The sequence below is a fragment of the Protopterus annectens genome, chromosome 17.part0 (assembly GCF_019279795.1).
Source record: "Protopterus annectens isolate FY-2018-M chromosome 17.part0, PAN1.0, whole genome shotgun sequence".
Lineage (NCBI taxonomy): Eukaryota > Metazoa > Chordata > Ceratodontiformes > Protopteridae > Protopterus > Protopterus annectens.
Window position 1 is genome coordinate 730,536,452 of NC_056751.1, and position 17,170 is coordinate 730,553,621.

Here is a 17,170-nt window from a genome sequence, read left to right on the forward strand (position 1 = left end):
CTAAAGTGGTGTCAGTTTTTGTTTTTCATTTTTATAAGTGATTGTAAGATTGCCTCTGTCTTATGTGATGTTTTTTGTAAAAAACATAGTTATATCCCAGGCAGTGGGTATTGGTATCACTCTATTCCTGCACAGTATTTCATTTTGTAACATAATTCTGGAACTGTTTCCAGATGTCCTCTCACTTAAGCAATGCAGCAAAACCTTTTTTGTTGCCTTGTTTTGTAATGGTAACCAAATTTGGCAGAAGCACATGTGCACCATGTAGAGCAGTTAACTTTGTGCATTTTTACTGCACTCTGAACAGACATCATTTAGATGTCACTCATCACTACCACAACACGATATCCTGTTTCACTTTGCACTCTCGGAGAGCTGCTGATTTATAGTCACATAGTTCATAACTGTGCTTCAGCCTTTCAGTCTGTATAGCAGTTTCAAGTTGTTACATTGTCCTGTTCCTATTGAAAGGTGCTTCGAATGGGAGAGGTGATAAAATCAGCTAAAGCAGAGAAGTATTGCTGGAATTGAATTCATCCTCGGGTACTGGTGAGTACCTTCATGAGGTGGACCCTGATTTTCACAAAATCTCACCAAGACAACACTGATGGACTGTATTTTATGTAGCGTATATCATGGACAGAAGTAGGTTAAAAAATAAAGAAGACAACTGGGTGCACAAGTCCCAGGATAAAAAAGTGCCCAATCCTGGTAGGCACTGGTACCAGGACTGAAAAAAATGACATTGTAGAATCCTCAAAATACAGAAACATTCCTATAATGGGGTCAGGCCGGGTCCAGAGGGAGGATGGCCCCCTTGTAGTAGAAGGAAGTAGCAGTCCACAAAAATCACAAAAACTGAAAGGCCAAAAAAGAGCCATACAAATGAGAGTGGACTACTGTTGATAGGAAAGAAATTATGTGTTAATATTATGCAAAAAGTCCAGACAAAAGATACATGAAAAGACTGAGAGAAATTAGAGGAAAGAAAAATACTTCCACAAGAAAAACTGTCAGAAGTTTCAAGTAAAATTTGTGTTCGTTATTGCAACTGATCCTTGAAAAACACTATATAGACCAAGAAATCTTGCACCATTTGTAAAAAGAAGTGACCTGAGGAAGTGCAAAAATTTAAAAAACAAAATTTAGAGGCATTTGAAGGGTATAAAAAAGAAAACTGAACATGGGAAAGAGAGATCTGATATGGTGCAATATCCATGCAAAGGAGAAAGCCATATTTATCAATGCAAACAAGGAAACCCCAAAGATATTAGAAAAGAAATATAGACAAAGCCATCCAGGTATGGAACATTTCACAATAAAAAAATAAGATCACAGGGTAGAAATGTAGAACAGAAGATTAGTCAAAAAGAAGTAAAAAAAAATAGAAGCTGAAGTTATAGAATATTTAAGAAATGAAGGATTCCGTGTAGAAAGTTTAGCACAGGTCATATCACAGCATGATGGAACAACTAGTCCCCAAAGTAAGGAGAAACAAGAGGCGCAGGAGACACCTGAAGAAGAAGTATGGACATGGGAACGAAAAATAAATTTACTATGGTGCAATATTTATGTAAAAGAGAAAGCAAAACTAATCCATGCAAAAAGAGCAGCACCAAAGATATTTTAATAGAAATACAGGTAAAGACATCTGGATATGGAAAAGTTTACAATACAAAAAAATAAGAAAACAGAGGAAAAGTAGAAAAGAGGATTAGTGATGGAGAAGTTAAAGAAACAGAAACTGAGGTTATGGATTACCTGCAAAATGAAGGGTTTAGTGTAGAAAATTTAACTCTAATAACAACAGAACATGATAGAGCAGTGGACACCCAAGTTAAAGGGAAACCAGTGGAGCAGGAAGCATCTAATCAGTTGACCTATGAAGATACTCTGGAGCCTTCTTTAGGAAACCAGTACAAAGATTAATTTGGAGCTGTACAGCAAGAAAAGAACAGGAAACTGTGGCAGTTCTGTCCCAGTCAATGCCATGGAGTAATAGGCCAGTGAGTTCCCATATGAAACAGTAACCTATGAAACATGGTGAAACTGAAAAGTACATGGCACAGGAAGAAGCTCTGGAACTTTCTATAGAATGCCTGCAGGAAATGGCAAACAAGGAATATGCCCTCAGTTTAGAAGAAAATGATCTAAGAGAAGAGTTGTTTGATTTAATAGAGATGGATAGACATATTAAGATCAATGAAAGAAATCGACATCAAAACGTCAATAAAACCCAGAAAGTTAGAAGTTTGATAAATCAAATGAACACAGTAGTTAGGACTGTCCATAGAGATCCATGCGATATAATAGAAGTAAGCAGGATATATTACTCTGCAGCCAAATTAATAACTGATAAAGTTCTACCACAAGAACACGGGATAGTAAGGGAAAGGTCGGGGAGAAATCGAATGCCATCATGAAGTGTTGAATGGAGAAAACTACAAAGCAATTAAGACAGGAAGTGTCACTGTTAAAGTATAGAAGAGGGAACAGATCAACAAAAATACTCGGAAAAATAGACGTGATAATAGCAGTGTGCAGTATTATAACAGATCAGGATTCATCATGCACTATCGCAAATAAACTAAAAACAGCAGCACAGGCAGAAAAACTTAAAATATAAACAGATAAATATAAAGGAAAAGTAGAAAATAAGCCATTTATTGATGACCCCAAAAAGTTTTATATAGAATTGGGAAACAGGGTAAAAGGAATTGAAAGACCACAAAGAAAAAAAAGAAATAGATATTCTAGAAATATTTATGAAGATCCTGTGGAATATAAAGATGCTAAATGGATAGAAAAAGTAAAAGAATAAGAAGTTAAAATGTACAAGATGTGAAATATGGTGATGTAACGGCCAGAGAGATTGAAGTAAATTTAAGAAAAGCCTCTTAAATGGAAAACCCCAGGGCCAGATGCAGTATCTAACTTCTGGCCGAAAGTCTTAACATTTTTGCACTAAGATTTAGCTATGAGTAAGAACTGTGTATATGAGCACCCCGAATAGACACCAGCCTGGCTAACAGAAGAAACAATACCCCACATGAGTGAGCCTGCAAGCTACCCTAAAACTATAGGCCAATAACTTTCTTTCCAACAACGTATAAACTATGCACTGGAATTAATGCCAACCGAATTTATAGTCATTTAGAAGAAAACTTAATTATGGCAATAGAACAAAAGGGTAACAAAAGAAAGTCATATGGAGCAAAGATCACTTGCAGTTAAATAAACTCATAATGGAGAACTGTAAAAAGGGGAAGAATCGAAGTATGGCATGGCTAGACTACAAAAAAATAATTTGACAATATCCCACATTCATTGATGAGTGCTTAAAAATGTATAAGATACACCCTACACTGATCAGCGACATTACAGTGACCATGAAACATTGGCAGACCACTTTGCAGTTACACCGTGATAAAGGACACATTATTATTCCAGGGATAAAAATCCAAAGGACGATATTCCATGGTGACTCTGTCACCGTTGCTCTTTTGCCTTGCCCTTAACCCATTAAGCTGTCTGCTTAGCAGATTAGGTCATGGCTAAAATTTGGCTCCCAGAGAGCAAAAAAGTGTAAAGACTTCTCATCTTCTCTTTGCTGATAATTTAAAACTGTATAGCTCATCCGATGAACTGAAAGCACAACTGCAAGTAGCCAAAACTTTTTCAGATGGTATAAGAATGTCATTTAGTGTTGATAAATGTGCAAAAACAACCTTTAAAGCAGGAAAGCTGCATCACCAAGAAAACGCCAGTTTCAGACAAGAATGTGATATGAACTTGAACAAGAGGGAGTAGATAAGTATTTGGGAATTGATGAAGGATCAGCAATAAAACATGAACAAATGCAAATAAAACTCTGTAAGGAATATTTTAGAAGACTTACATTAATCCTGAAAACCGTGATATTTAGAAGCAAAGTTCAAGCTGTAAACCAGTTTGCTTTTCCTGTCCTAACTTAAGAGTTTTGGAGGGATTGACTGGCCCCAAAAGGTTGGATAGATTAGACAGGAAAACAAGAAGGATGCTTCATGCTCATTAAATGATTTATAAAAATCTGTGCATACCAAGATTATGTATTCCCTGTTTCAAAGGAGATATGGGTCTCCTTGAAATTGATGACCTGTACAGATCTGCAGTCATGGGACTGCATACATATCTGCTGGCCTCACAAGACCCAAGCATAACGAAAGTTTTGAAACCTGAGGAGAATAAATCTAAAATGACTTCCCTTCTTTGTCTGGCATAGAGCAGGAATGGAAATCAAAGTAGATAAAAATCAGGCAGGAACTGAATGTGCCAAAGAACAAAAGAAAGAATGTACGGTGAAGGACCAGATGAGAAGACAAGAAATGTGCAGAATGCTTAAATATAGTTGGAAGTGTAGAAAACTAACTCCTGGAACAACCTCATGTTGATCAGGATCGAATGCAGGAGTGGTTTAAGAGAGGCAAATTTAAACCAAAGGATGAAAGGTTATTATTGACGGCTCAAGATAGTGAACTTACATACACATTGGTTTACAAAATCCATTGAACGTGTGGGAGAAGCAGACAAATGTAGATTTTGTAAAACAGAATTGGAAACAGTTGCACACCTCATTGCTGGTTGTGATACACTAATGGCAGAAGGACACTATACTGAAAGGCATAATAATGTGGCAAGACTGTTGCACTGGGGATTGTGCAATCATTATAATACTGAAGTAGCTTAAAAACACTGGAAACATGACCCACAAAACATCATAGAAAATGAAGAAGTCTACATCACATGTGATCATCCATTACCAACAGTTCAAAAGATAGATGCGAGAAAACCAGATGGGATCCGTACTGTCTACTGAATTACTGTTTCTCCGAAAAAGCACTTTTGTGACAGTGTGCTAAAAAAAAGAGAAAAACGTGGGGAAATGGATGTAGCTGAGATTGTAGCACTGTTGGGGATAAGGGAATATTCCCTTTTTCCCCACTGTAGTGCGATTTCGGAGTGAGAATATAAAAGTAGGAGGGGTGCATCCCCTCCACATGGAGGGTGCAGGGGGCCCCCCCCCCTGCGTAAATGTGAGTTTTGTGTTGTTTTTTGTTATTTTGTTATTTATTATATTTTTTGCACACTTTAGCGAAGGTGCTTTTTCGGTTAAAAACACTTCCGCTAAAGTGTGTTCGGCCATTTTAGTTTCGGTTAAAAGTGCTTTTGTTAGAGTCCTAGATCCAACCAGATACAGTGGTCCATGAAAAGAAGAAGAATAAGTAGTATTGATCTTTGAAATCGCTACACCCAGTGACTACAGTGTCTTGCATACAGAGAAAGTCATAAAACAGCAGGATTTGCAGGCAGAAGCAAAAGCAGTGTGGAAGATAACCGACTGTTCCAATTGGCCTAGCACTCAAGTGTGGGGTCATTTATTGCACTGCTGTGAATATTTTGCTACTTCTGTATCTCTGCTACCTCTTAACTAAAACAAAAAAAAAAAAAAACAAAAAAACTTGCTTTTTTCCCACTTTCTGAAATTTAAGAAAGTTCAGTTACAGAGTTGCTATTCTGAACTGTTTGTAAGTTTCTTGGATGCCAGTGCTTGCTTGGGCTAAAGGGAAGTGTCTGTGTTCACCAGTGGCAGTGGTTAACACTGAGCAGCCTGCCTGTCCCTGTAGGAGTGGTTACTGCCTAGAAGCTGTAGTTTTATTGGCCATTTTGGGTCAATTCCAAACTCCTTGATCTCTCTCTCTTAAAACCCTGCTGCCTTGTGGTTTTGGCGTCTTTCCAGGCTTTAGTTGTTGCTGAAGCACCTACCAAGGGGAGAAAACGCTGAGAGAAGAAAGGAGCCACTTTTGAGATTTTAAGTATTTTCTTCTGATTTTTTGTTTAGAATTACTGCTTTGCCGCCTACTTTTCGGCATTTTCCAGCTTGCTAAAGTTTATATCTGTATTAGAAACAGTATTTAGAACACATCTAGAGCCTGTTTACTGCATTTCCTGTGTTGCACTTAATTTAAAATAGTTTTTTTCTCTTAAAATTGCATTTACCTGACTTTGGCCCTAGCACTCAAGTGTGGGGTCATTTATTGCACTGTTGTGACTATTTTGCTACTTGTGTATCTCTGCTACCTTTAAACTAAAACAAAAAAAGAAAAAACAAAAAAATCTTGCTTTTTTCCCACTTTCTGAAATTTAAGAAAGTTCAGTTACAGATTTAGGTTCATAGGTTCATACTAGGCTATCTGCCCTAGGGCACTTATAAGCCTTGCCAGAGTGTGTTTGGCTTTCGCCACCCATTTTAAATTAATTTTGCTATGCCCTTTTTCGAGGTTAGTATACTGTGCCTCTGTCTAACAGTGACACAGAAGTGATACCCGGGGTAAACCTACAATCTCCCATCCACTCATCAAGATTCCTCTTGAAGAGAGTCAATGAGGGACTCTGCCTAACCTGGACTGGGATTTTATTCCAGAGTGAAGAAAGCCTCTGGGTTATGAATCTGCCCCTCCAGCATGTCCTATTTATTTCAGTGCTGAGGTTCAAGTCTCTCGAGCACGTGGCTCGATGGGATTTGAATTTTCTGAGGTGCAGCATGTCCATTAATTCCGGGTTGGACATGGCTTTATACGTCGGGCACAGATCGCCTCTGAGCAGGCGGTATGCCACTGAGTAGAGCTGGAGTTTCTTTAACCGGGCAGCATATGTCATCTGTTTGAGCCCTTTGATCCTCTTGGTGAGGTACTTTTGGGGTCTTTCCAGTTGCTGCAGGTGTCTGGTAAGGTACATCCCAAAAGGGGCATTGTACTCAATTATGAGCCTGATGAGGGAAGAGTAAAGAGGCACGATTACCTCCCCTGATCTAGATGTGAATCCCTTCATGATTAGGTGGGCTATATAAAATGTTTTTCTAACCACTTTGGCCACTTGGTTGTCAAATGAGAGATTGCTATCAACTTGGGTCCCCAGGTCCCTAATTACTTCTGTACTTAATGGATTACCACCTATGTGGTAATTTGTGGGCACTTTGTTTTTGCCAAAGGGGACGACTATACACTTTTTGGCGTTTAGCTTGAGGCCATGGCTCTGGCACCAGTTGTCTGTTTCTATGAGGCCCTTTTGGAGGATGCGTGTGTCGGCTGGAGAGTCGATTATGGCGCCCAGTTTGCAGTCATCTGCGAACTTGGTCAGCCACAGTCCTTCCATGTTGGCCTGTACCTCCGAGAAATATATACCGAACAAGAGAGGTCCCAGGACTGAGCCTTGTGGGACGCCACTTGTAACTGGTTTGGAGTCTGACATGGCTCCAGCAATTCTAACCATGTGGGTTCTGTCCTTGAGCCAGTTTGCAACCCATCTATTGACATAGGGGTTTATATTTAAGCTGGTGAGCTTATCTATAATGCCCGAGTGGGGTGTTGTATCGAAGGCTTTTGCGAGGTCCAGGTAGGCTGTGTGGACCACCTTCCCCTAGTCAATGGCCTTGGTCACTATATCAAAGAAATCGACCAGGTTTAAGAGACAGGATCTGCCCTTAACAAAGCCGAACTGGGTAGGATCCAGTGTCTGTAGGTCCCCAGTATCTTTATTTATGAGGTCCATGATGATCCTTTCCATAGCTTTGCAGACCAAGCTAGTCAGGCTTATGGGGCGATAGTTTCCAGGATCCGTTGAGCAACCACCTTTGTGGAGAGGGACCACTGTCGCTGTACGGCCCTCTTTGGGTACATATCCTGTAGTAAGGCTGAGATTGAACAGTAGTTTTATGTTTGGGTTTAGCTCTTCTTGGAGTTCATGTAGGACGCAGCCCGGGACAAAGTCTGGTCCCATTGATGCTGTGTTTTTTGCTTTGGAGAGGGCGGCTCTTACCTGAGCATCTGAAATGTTAGGGGGGGGGCAGCACCCTGCTGGGATAGATATTTGCCCTTTTGTTGGGGAGGGGGGGGTTTGCTCTGAACCTGTCAGCTAGCATGTTGGCAATGTCTGTGGGTTTGGTGTATGTTTTGTCATTTTGGACTAATTCTGAGCATATCTGGGAATTTCCACCCAGGTTACTAACATAACTAAAGAAAGCCTTGTGATTATCCTTAGTGTCCTGTGCAATTTTTCTCTCAAAGCTGGCCTTAGATGATTTTATGAGTGCCCGTAGTTTTTTGCTAATACTGATCAGAGATGCCTTCCCTTTTTGGGATTTTGCTCTATCATGTAGTAGCTTCCTCCTTCTATTGTATAGTTTGTTTATGGCTGGGGTCCACCAGACAGGACGTCTGCCTTTGGAGGATTGGGTCTTGGTTTTATTTGGGATTGCATGATCCATGCATTCCTGAAGGTGTTCATAGAATGCGTTTATAAAGGATTCTGCGGTCTGGGCCGTATTGTCCACAGGCCCAGGGGCTTTGAAGGATTCCACCTCGGTTTTGAGGAGTGTGAAATTTGCTTTAGAGAAGTTTTTCACTGTGGGTTTCTGGGCAGGGGGTGGGGTCGGGATGTGAATATCCAGTGAGATTAGTTTATGGTCTGATCTTACCATTGAGGGATACACTTCTGGTCTGGAGCATAAAGTCCCCATGTTGGTGATGATCAGGTCCAGTATGTTTTCCCCTCTTGTGGGAGTGGTAACAAGTTGTTCCATAACATTTGAGTTTATAAATTCTAGGAACCTTTGGGCTAGGGTGTTGGAGCCAGAGTAATGCTTCCAGTCTATGTTTGGGTAGTTGAAGTCGCCCAATATAATGGTGTTTGGAGAGACCTTCATATTTTCCAGTGTTCTCAGGAAGGCCGAATGGGGTTCCTGGGTTTGGGAGGGTGGTCTGTAGCAGGCTATAAACTGGAAGGCAGTTTTACCCACTGTTAGTTGCACATGGATAGTCTCTGATGCTTCGTGCTGTGCCACCAACCTGGAGGTGTGGGTATCTTTGACGAATATTGATACTCCCCCTCCTTTTGTGGTTCGGTCCAAGTTTTGGGGCCAAAAAGCTTGGTATGAGGTATAACCTGGTAGTGCTGGGGTGCTCTCTGGAGCCTTGAACCAGGTTTCTGTTACTGCACAGATATCGATGTTCTCCATGCTAAGGAGAGTTTCGAGTGTGTGCATCTTGAGGTTTAGACTTCTGGTGTTGAGTAGCATTACTCTTAGTTTCTTATCCCTTGTGATACCTATGGAGGTGGGTTTGTCTTTTGAGCCTTGCCTAAAAAAGGCACTATGGGGGTAGCAAGAGCCTTTGCCAATATCCGTAAGCCCAGGGGTGACAGGTGCAAGCCATCCCTAGCGAAGCATCGTGGCTTGTCGAGCATGTCATCCCAGGCTGACAGGCATTGGATCCCCTTTGAATGACACCAATACTTAAGCCAATTGTTGAAATTGATCATCTTGTCTTCATATTGTGGCATCATTCTTGGTGAGGGTAAGATGCTACTCAACGTCAGGGTCATACCGGCCTGGGCTACATGCTCAGAGAGCTCCTCTGTCTCTTTTCATGTAGTCCAGGGAGGTACGTCTCAGGTCATTCACACCAGCATGGACAATGACGGAGTCATATTTGTACTTGCCTTGGAGTGACCTGAGTGCTTGTGTTATGTGGCGGATCCTAGCGCCCGACAGGCAGCTCACCGTGACCTTCTCCTCGCTCAGCCTGGTGAGCGGGACGTCAGTGTGCCGGACGATAGAGTCACCTATTACAGGTGTATCAGGTGTGTTGTTTAGCCTTAAGGGCTGTGACTGTTCGGCACACTGGCTTTGTGAGCTATGTGTTGCACGTGTTTTCTGAACTGTTTGTAAGTTTCTTGGATGCCAGTGCTTGCTTGGGTTAAAGGAAAGTCTCTGTGTTCACCAGTGGCAGTGGTTAACACTGAGCAGCCTGCCTGTCCCTGTAGGAGTGGTTACTGCCTAGAAGCTGTAGTTTTATTGGCCATTTTGGGTCAATTCCAAACTCCTTGATCTCTCTCTTAAAACCCTGCAACTCTCTTTTTGCGCGGTCTTGCACACAGAGCAGCATCGGGCAGTGCCGCCTAAACAGGTTTAAACTATTCCCGGCTCCACAGAGTCTGCTCTTCACTTTTTCCCTTAGAACTGCTCTAAATCTCTAATTAAGCACTCTATTTTCATTCTAAAGCCCTGCACTTGCTCGTATAAGTAATCTCATAGGTAAACACAAACTAAAGCACTACATCCTCTTATACTCCTTCTAAGCACTTGCTCCCTATTGGTTCTTTCTGATCAGTCAATGAGTAGTTCCCTATATTATTCAGGCATGTCCAAAGGTCAGTTTCGAGTTTACTCTCCAGTCCAGCTGGTGAATCTGGGAATCTTGAGGCAATGTTACAACTGCCTTATGTATACAGACCACCCTCTCCTCCTCCAAACAAGCTCAAATATATGTGAGAGATGCAACTATATAGCCAAACTGGAGGCTAAGCTCTCTCAACCCAGTACTGGCACAGCCTGTCAGGAGGAGAAGGTAACCACGCACACCACATATCCAGTCTCACATAGACCTATCGCATCAGCAAACCAAACACATAAACACACAAAAACATACTCGGAGGCTCTAAATAAAAATCTGCCTAAGCAGCAGAGACCTCCAAAGCAGACATCCAAGCAACATCTACCACGAAACAATATCCACATAGCACATAGCTTACAAAGTCAGTGTGCTACACAGTCACAGCCGTTAAGGCTAAACATCACACCTAATACACTTGTAATAGGTGACTCTGTTGTCAGACACACTGACGTCCCACTCACCAGGCTGAACAAGGAGAAGGTCACTGTAAGCTGCCTGTCGGGTGCCAGGATCCGCCACATAACACAAGCACTCAGGTCACTCCAAAGCAAGTACAAGTACGACTCCGTCATTGTCCATGCTGGTGTGAATGACCTGAGACGTACCTCCCTGGACTACATGAAAAAAGACGTACAGGAGCTCTTTGATCATGTAGCCCAGGCCGGTATGACCCTGACCTTGAGTAGCATCTTACCCTCACCAAGAATGATGCCACAGTATAAAGACGAAATTATCAAATTTAACAATTGGCTAAAGTATTGGTGTCATTCAAAGGGGATCCAGTGTCTGTCAGCCTGGGATGACATGCTCGACAAGCCACATTGCTTCGCTAGGGATGGCTTGCACCTGTCACCCCTGGGTTTTCGAATACTGGCAAAGGCTCTTGCCTCCCCCATAGTGCCTTTTTTAGGCAAGGCTCAAAAGACAAACCCACCCCCGTAGACAACACAAAGAAAAAAAAACTAAGGGTAATGCTGCTCAAAGCCATAAGTCTAAACCTCAAGATGCACGCACTAGAGACTCTCCTCAGTATGGAGACTATCGATGTCTGTGCAGTAACAGAAACCTGGTTCAAGGCTCCCGAGAGCACCCCAGCACTAACAGGTTATACTTCATACCATGCTTTCCGGCCCCAAAACTCGGACCGAACCACAAAAGGAGGGGGAGTATCTATATTTATCAAAGATACCCACACCTCCAGGTTAATAGCACTGCACAAAGCATCGGAGACCATCCATGTGCAACTAACAGTGGGCAAAACTGCCTTTCAGTTTGTAGCCTGCTACAGACCACCCTCCCAAACACAGGAACCTCACTTGGCTTTCCTGAGAACACTGGAGAATATGAAGGTCTTTCCAAACACTATTATATTGAGTGTCTTCAACTACCCAAACATCGATTGGGAGAACTACTTAAGCCCAAACACCCTCGCCCAACGGTTCCTAGAATTTATAAACTCAAATGCTATGGAACAACTGGTCACCCTCCCACAAGAGGGGAAAACATATTGGATCTGGTCATCACCAGCATGGGATCTCTATGTTCCACACCAGAGGTATACTTCTCATTGGTAAGATCAGACCATAAACAAATCTCACTGGACATCCATATTCCGTCCCCACCCCTAGCCAAGGAAACCACGGTGAAGAACTTCTCAAAAGCAAACTTCACACTTCTCAAAACTGAGGTGGAATCCTTCAAAGCCCCTGGGCCAGTGGAAAATACGGCCCAAAATGCAGAATCCTTTACAAAAGCATTCTATGGACACCTACAGGAATGCATGGAGCATGCTATCCCAGATAAAACCAAGACTCACTCCTCCAAAGGCAGGGGACCTGTCTGGTGGACCCCGGCCATAAATAAGCTATACAACAGAAGGAGAAAGCTACTACATGACAGAGCAAAATCCCAAAAAGGGAAGGCGTCACTGATCAGTACTAGCAAGAAACTACGATCCCTCATAAAATCATCTAAGGCCAGCTTTGAAAGAAAAATTGCACAAGTCACTAAAGATAATCACAAGGCCTTCTTTAGTTATGTCAGAAACCTGGGAGGCAACTCCCAGATATGCTCTGAGTTAGTGCAAAACGACAAAAAATACACTGAACCCACAGACATTGCCAACATCCTGGCAGAAAGGTTCAGTGCAAAAGTCTCTCCCCCCCAAAAGAGCAAATGTCTATCCCAACAGAGTGTAGCCTTCCTGAAATCACAGATGCACAGGTGAGAGCTGCCCTCTCCAAAGCAAAATATACAGCATCAGTGGGACCAGACGGTGTCCTGGGCTGCGTCTTACACGAGCTCCAAGAAGAACTAAACCCTGATATAAAGTCACTGTTCAGTCTCAGCCTTACTACAGGATATGTACCCAAGGAATGGAGTACAGCAACAGTGGTCCCACTCCACAAAGGTGGTGCCACAACAGACCCCGGAAACTATCGCCCTATAAGCCTGACTAGCCTGGTCTGCAAAGCTATGGAGCGTATCATCATGGAAATCATAAACAAAGACATTGGGAACCTCCAGACACTGGATCCTACCCAATTCGGCTTTGTTAAGGGAAGATCCTGCCTCTTGAACCTGTTCGACTTCTTTGAAACAGTTACCAAAGCCATAGATGAAGGGAAGGTAGTCCACACAGCCTACCTGGACCTCGCAAAAGCCTTTGACACAATACCCCACTCTGGCATCATAAATAAGCTCACCAGCTTAAATATCAACTCCTATGTCACAAGATGGGTTGCAAACTGGCTCAGGGATAGAACCCACATGGTCAGAATAGCAGGTGCCATGTCAGACTCTAAACCAGTTACAAGTGGTGTCCCACAAGGCTCAGTCCTGGGACCTCTCTTGTTCGGTATATATTTCTCCGAGGTACAGGCTAACATGGGTGGACTATGGCTGACCAAGTTTGCAGATGACTGCAAACTGGGTGCCGTAATCGACTCTCTGGCTGACACAAGCATCCTCCAAAAGGGTCTCACAGAGACTGATAACTGGTGCCAGAGCCAAGGCCTAAAGCTAAATTCCAAAAAGTGCATAGTCATCCCCTTTGGGAAAAACAAAGTGCCCACAAATGACCACATAGGTGGTAATCCATTAAGTACGGAAGAAGTAATTAGGGACTTGGGGACCCAAGTAGATAGCAATCTCTCCTTTGACAATCACGTTGCCAAAGTGGTTAGAAAGACCTTCTATATAGCCCACCTTATCACGAAACGGTTCACATCTAGATCAAGAGAGGTCATTGTGCCCCTCTACTCATCACTTATCAGGCCCATAATTGAGTACAATGCCCCGTTTGGGATGGACCTTACCCGACACCTATAGCAACTGGAAAGACCCCAAAAGTATCTCACCAAGAGGATCAAGTGGCTCAAACAGATGCCCTATGCAATTCGGCTAAAGAAACTCCAGCTCTACTCAGTTGCGTACCGCCTACTCAGAGGCGATCTGTGTCTGACATATAAAGCCATGTCCAACCCAGAATTAATGGACATGCTTCACCTCAGGAAATCCAAATCCCTTAGAGATGCACGCTCCAGGGACTTGAACCTCAGCACAGAAATAAATAGGACATGCTGGAGGGACAGATTCATATCCCAGAGTCTCCCCTCACTCTGCAACAAAATCCCAATTCATGTTAGGCAGAGCCCCTCACTGACCCTCTTCAAGAGAAATCTTGACGAGTGGATGGGAGATCATAAGTTTACCCCTGGGATCTCTTCTGTGTCCCTGCTTGACAAAGGTACAGTAAACTAACCTTAAAAGGGCTACCTTCTGTGACCTACTATACAGAGGCACAGTCAACTAATCCAAAAGGGTGGCGAAAGCCAAACACACTCTGGCTAGGCTTATAAATGCCCTAGGGCAGATAGCCTAGTATCAACCTATGAATAGTAGCAGGAGCAATGGGTCTTATAAAAAAGACTCTAGAATCATATTTAGATATGTTACTAATACATGTAACTGTACGAATTGCAGGAGTCATTACTGGATACATTGCGGGTGCTTGAAGAGCACTTCTGACTGACATCAAAGATTGAAACAATAGTAATTTCAGGAACTTTAATCATATTCTGACTTAGGAATGGGATACCTTCCCATCTTGTTATTAGAAACCCAAAAGATTTGGAGATATTAAAGAAAGTATGTGTCTTACTTTGGTAGTGTCTTGGAATAAAGTTGAGTGTGGCTTTAACTGTCCAATTATCCCTCACATTAATTCCACTTTTGCATTCGCTTGCATATTGTTTTAATGTAAAACTCAGTGTGTAGATATAGGTAAAAACTTGTTTAAAGTATATGCAGTATATCCATATCAGATTGTTATGGAAGTGTTTTGCCTGAAAATGTTTAACCAAATTCAGGTTTGTGGGCAGCACTATGGGTTTAGTGGTAAGATCTGCTCCTTACAGCTGCAGTATCTTGGGTTCATTTCTGAGCTCCATTCACTGTCTTTGAGGAGATGTACATGTTGTCTTCTTTGTCTCTCTCTGTACTCCAGTTTCTCTCATCTAACTCCCAAAAATATGCTGGTTGATTGATTACATTAAACTGTCCATCTTTGTATTTACTGTTACTTTTGTGGCCCAGATTGTGACTGAAAAAATTGAGTGACCTCCTGTGGGATTAACAAATTATTTCATCTAGAATTGCATGCAATATAAGTAGATTCATTACAGAATTTATACCCTGATCTCGGCCCATGTGTTTTCTGAGTTTGCATTGTGTTTGTCCCTTTACAGGAAGGATGCTGGTCTTAAGAATGGTGTTCCAGCAGTTGGTCTTAAACTGAATGACCTCATTCAGCGACTGCAGCTCTGTTATCAGTTAACGACATCTGGCAAGTTCGAGGAGGCTGTAGAGAAGTTCCGTTCCATTCTGTTGAGCATTCCTTTGCTAGTGGTCGACACAAAACAAGAAGTTGCAGAGGTAAGGACTTCTGATAGTTTTCATGTAAGAAGTTCAGCATTTAGCCGACTTGCACAGTTTAATTCTCTTTTCCATTAGTATTTTAAAACTTTTGGGCACATAAACAAGCGTCATTAAGTTTTAAATAACAAAATACCATAAACATGTCAATAAATGACAACCAAAAAAGGTATAATCTTAAAACGTCTGTAAACTTCATAGCAAGCTATTTAGATCATTTACACTGCACAGTTCAGTCGCTAACACATAAGTATCTTTATCATCAATATTCAAAGAGATTATACTACTATTTCTAAAATTCATACCCATAATAAGCCCCCCCCATTCCACGAGTGCCCTCTTAGGAGGACCTACGCCTTTAAAAGACAGTAACAGTCATCTCATTTGCATCAAAATGTAGTTGTGCAAGTTAAGAGAAGTGTCATATTTAAATTTTCCAGCTTTTTACAAAACTAGCTGTAGTCAAACCCACTCTCCGTATCTTCTTCTTTGTTCATTCTTACTTCCAACCCAGTTTATGCTGACTGGAAAATTTTAATTTAACTCTTTAATAAGACTGTACCTCCCTTTTGCCGCTGGGTAATCCCAAAACATGCTTTAAACCTGTTACCTCACTTGTACATCTCAACCAGTTTGAATTTTGCTTTCTGCCTTCTGTATATAGCCATTTGGGTTTAAAATACCAGTTACAAAGAATTCTCATCTGTTGCTCTTTCTGTCTGGACCACTTCCCTCAGTTGTTCCCTATCCCAGGCCAGACATCTATTCCTCTTCATCTCTCTACACTTTCTCCCCCTCTTTCCATATTCTCTGGATCCTGGTCTGAATTGCTTTTCATTTTATTTCCCCAAGATCCTCAGATATTAGGTTTGCCCATCCTTTTATACTGCCCTATTTCTGCTATGGTGCTACTCTGTGTTGAGTACTGGTTATGTGTTTAAAATAGTCAAATGCAAGTCAATCCCCTATGTGAAGGTCATATTCTGTTCATTTTCGCATCTTAAATACATTGGTACTCTGTTCAGTTATCCAGAAATGGCTTTGGTAAGCCACCAGACTACCGACATTCCGAAAAAATGCAAAGATAAAGACAGAGACAGACCACATAGGTCCAAAGCTGCCGACGACTCTTCTCCTAAGCTAGTCGCCAGTTCACCGGTATTCAGTGAGGCGTTTTCGCAGCCCCTGATACCCGTTACTTCAGATTTGCAGGCCTCTACTGAGACCCATTCGGAGTCCAGTATGCCGCGAGATGCTTCTTCAGCTGTGGAACCTGCGGATGTCTCTACCTTGGATGGGTCCGGAGCCGCTGTGCAAGCACTGGCTTCTGAGGGTGTATTCCAGGCCTACTGACTTGCATATTAAACTGACGCCATCTTTTTCTTCAAGGCCTAAAACTCGATCCATGCCCAGAAAACCAATGCCCATACCGCATGGTCAGGTCCCTGTGCCTAAAAAACAAATGATAAGAATGGCTGAAGACCTTATTACTGTAATCAGGGGAAGCCACCCTTTTCCCTCTAAGAGACCTAGGACTGATTTTCCTTCTGATTCTTCTGATCAGGACTCTGAAATTTCTGTTTTCTCTGACCATGATTTGCCCTTATCTACCTATGAGGATTCTGATGCAGAGGACTCCATTCCCTCTGCTTCTCCTCCAGAGGATTTCTATTTTGGTAAAACCTTGCATACTCTTGGGGAGCATTTCTGCTGGGAAAGCCAGGATTACTCTAACTCTAAAAAGAGGCTTAGGGAATTCTTACTTCTACCTCAACACAGGCCTTTAGCTATCCCTGCTGTACTGGACATTGTAAATGATGCCTTCTTAGAATCTAACCTGGCCCCTGACACTTTACCTCCTGCTCCCAGAAAACCTTATAGGTATTATGGGGTTACCTGACTCTCACAAGGTCCTCTTTAAAAATCCTACTGCAGATCCTGAGGCCATTTCACAGGGACCCAAGGGC

The 17,170-nt window shown here is 42.2% G+C and overlaps 1 protein-coding gene across 1 annotated transcript in view; it reads left to right on the forward strand.

Moving 5' to 3' along the window:
* The window catches only part of COPA (COPI coat complex subunit alpha), a 915,755-nt gene that overhangs the window by 677,489 nt on the left and 221,096 nt on the right, over positions 1-17,170 (forward strand). The window contains exon 29 of the mRNA XM_044059531.1: positions 15,017-15,203. Coding sequence (XP_043915466.1) covers positions 15,017-15,203 — 187 coding nt within the window. The remainder of the gene's footprint in view (positions 1-15,016; positions 15,204-17,170) is intronic.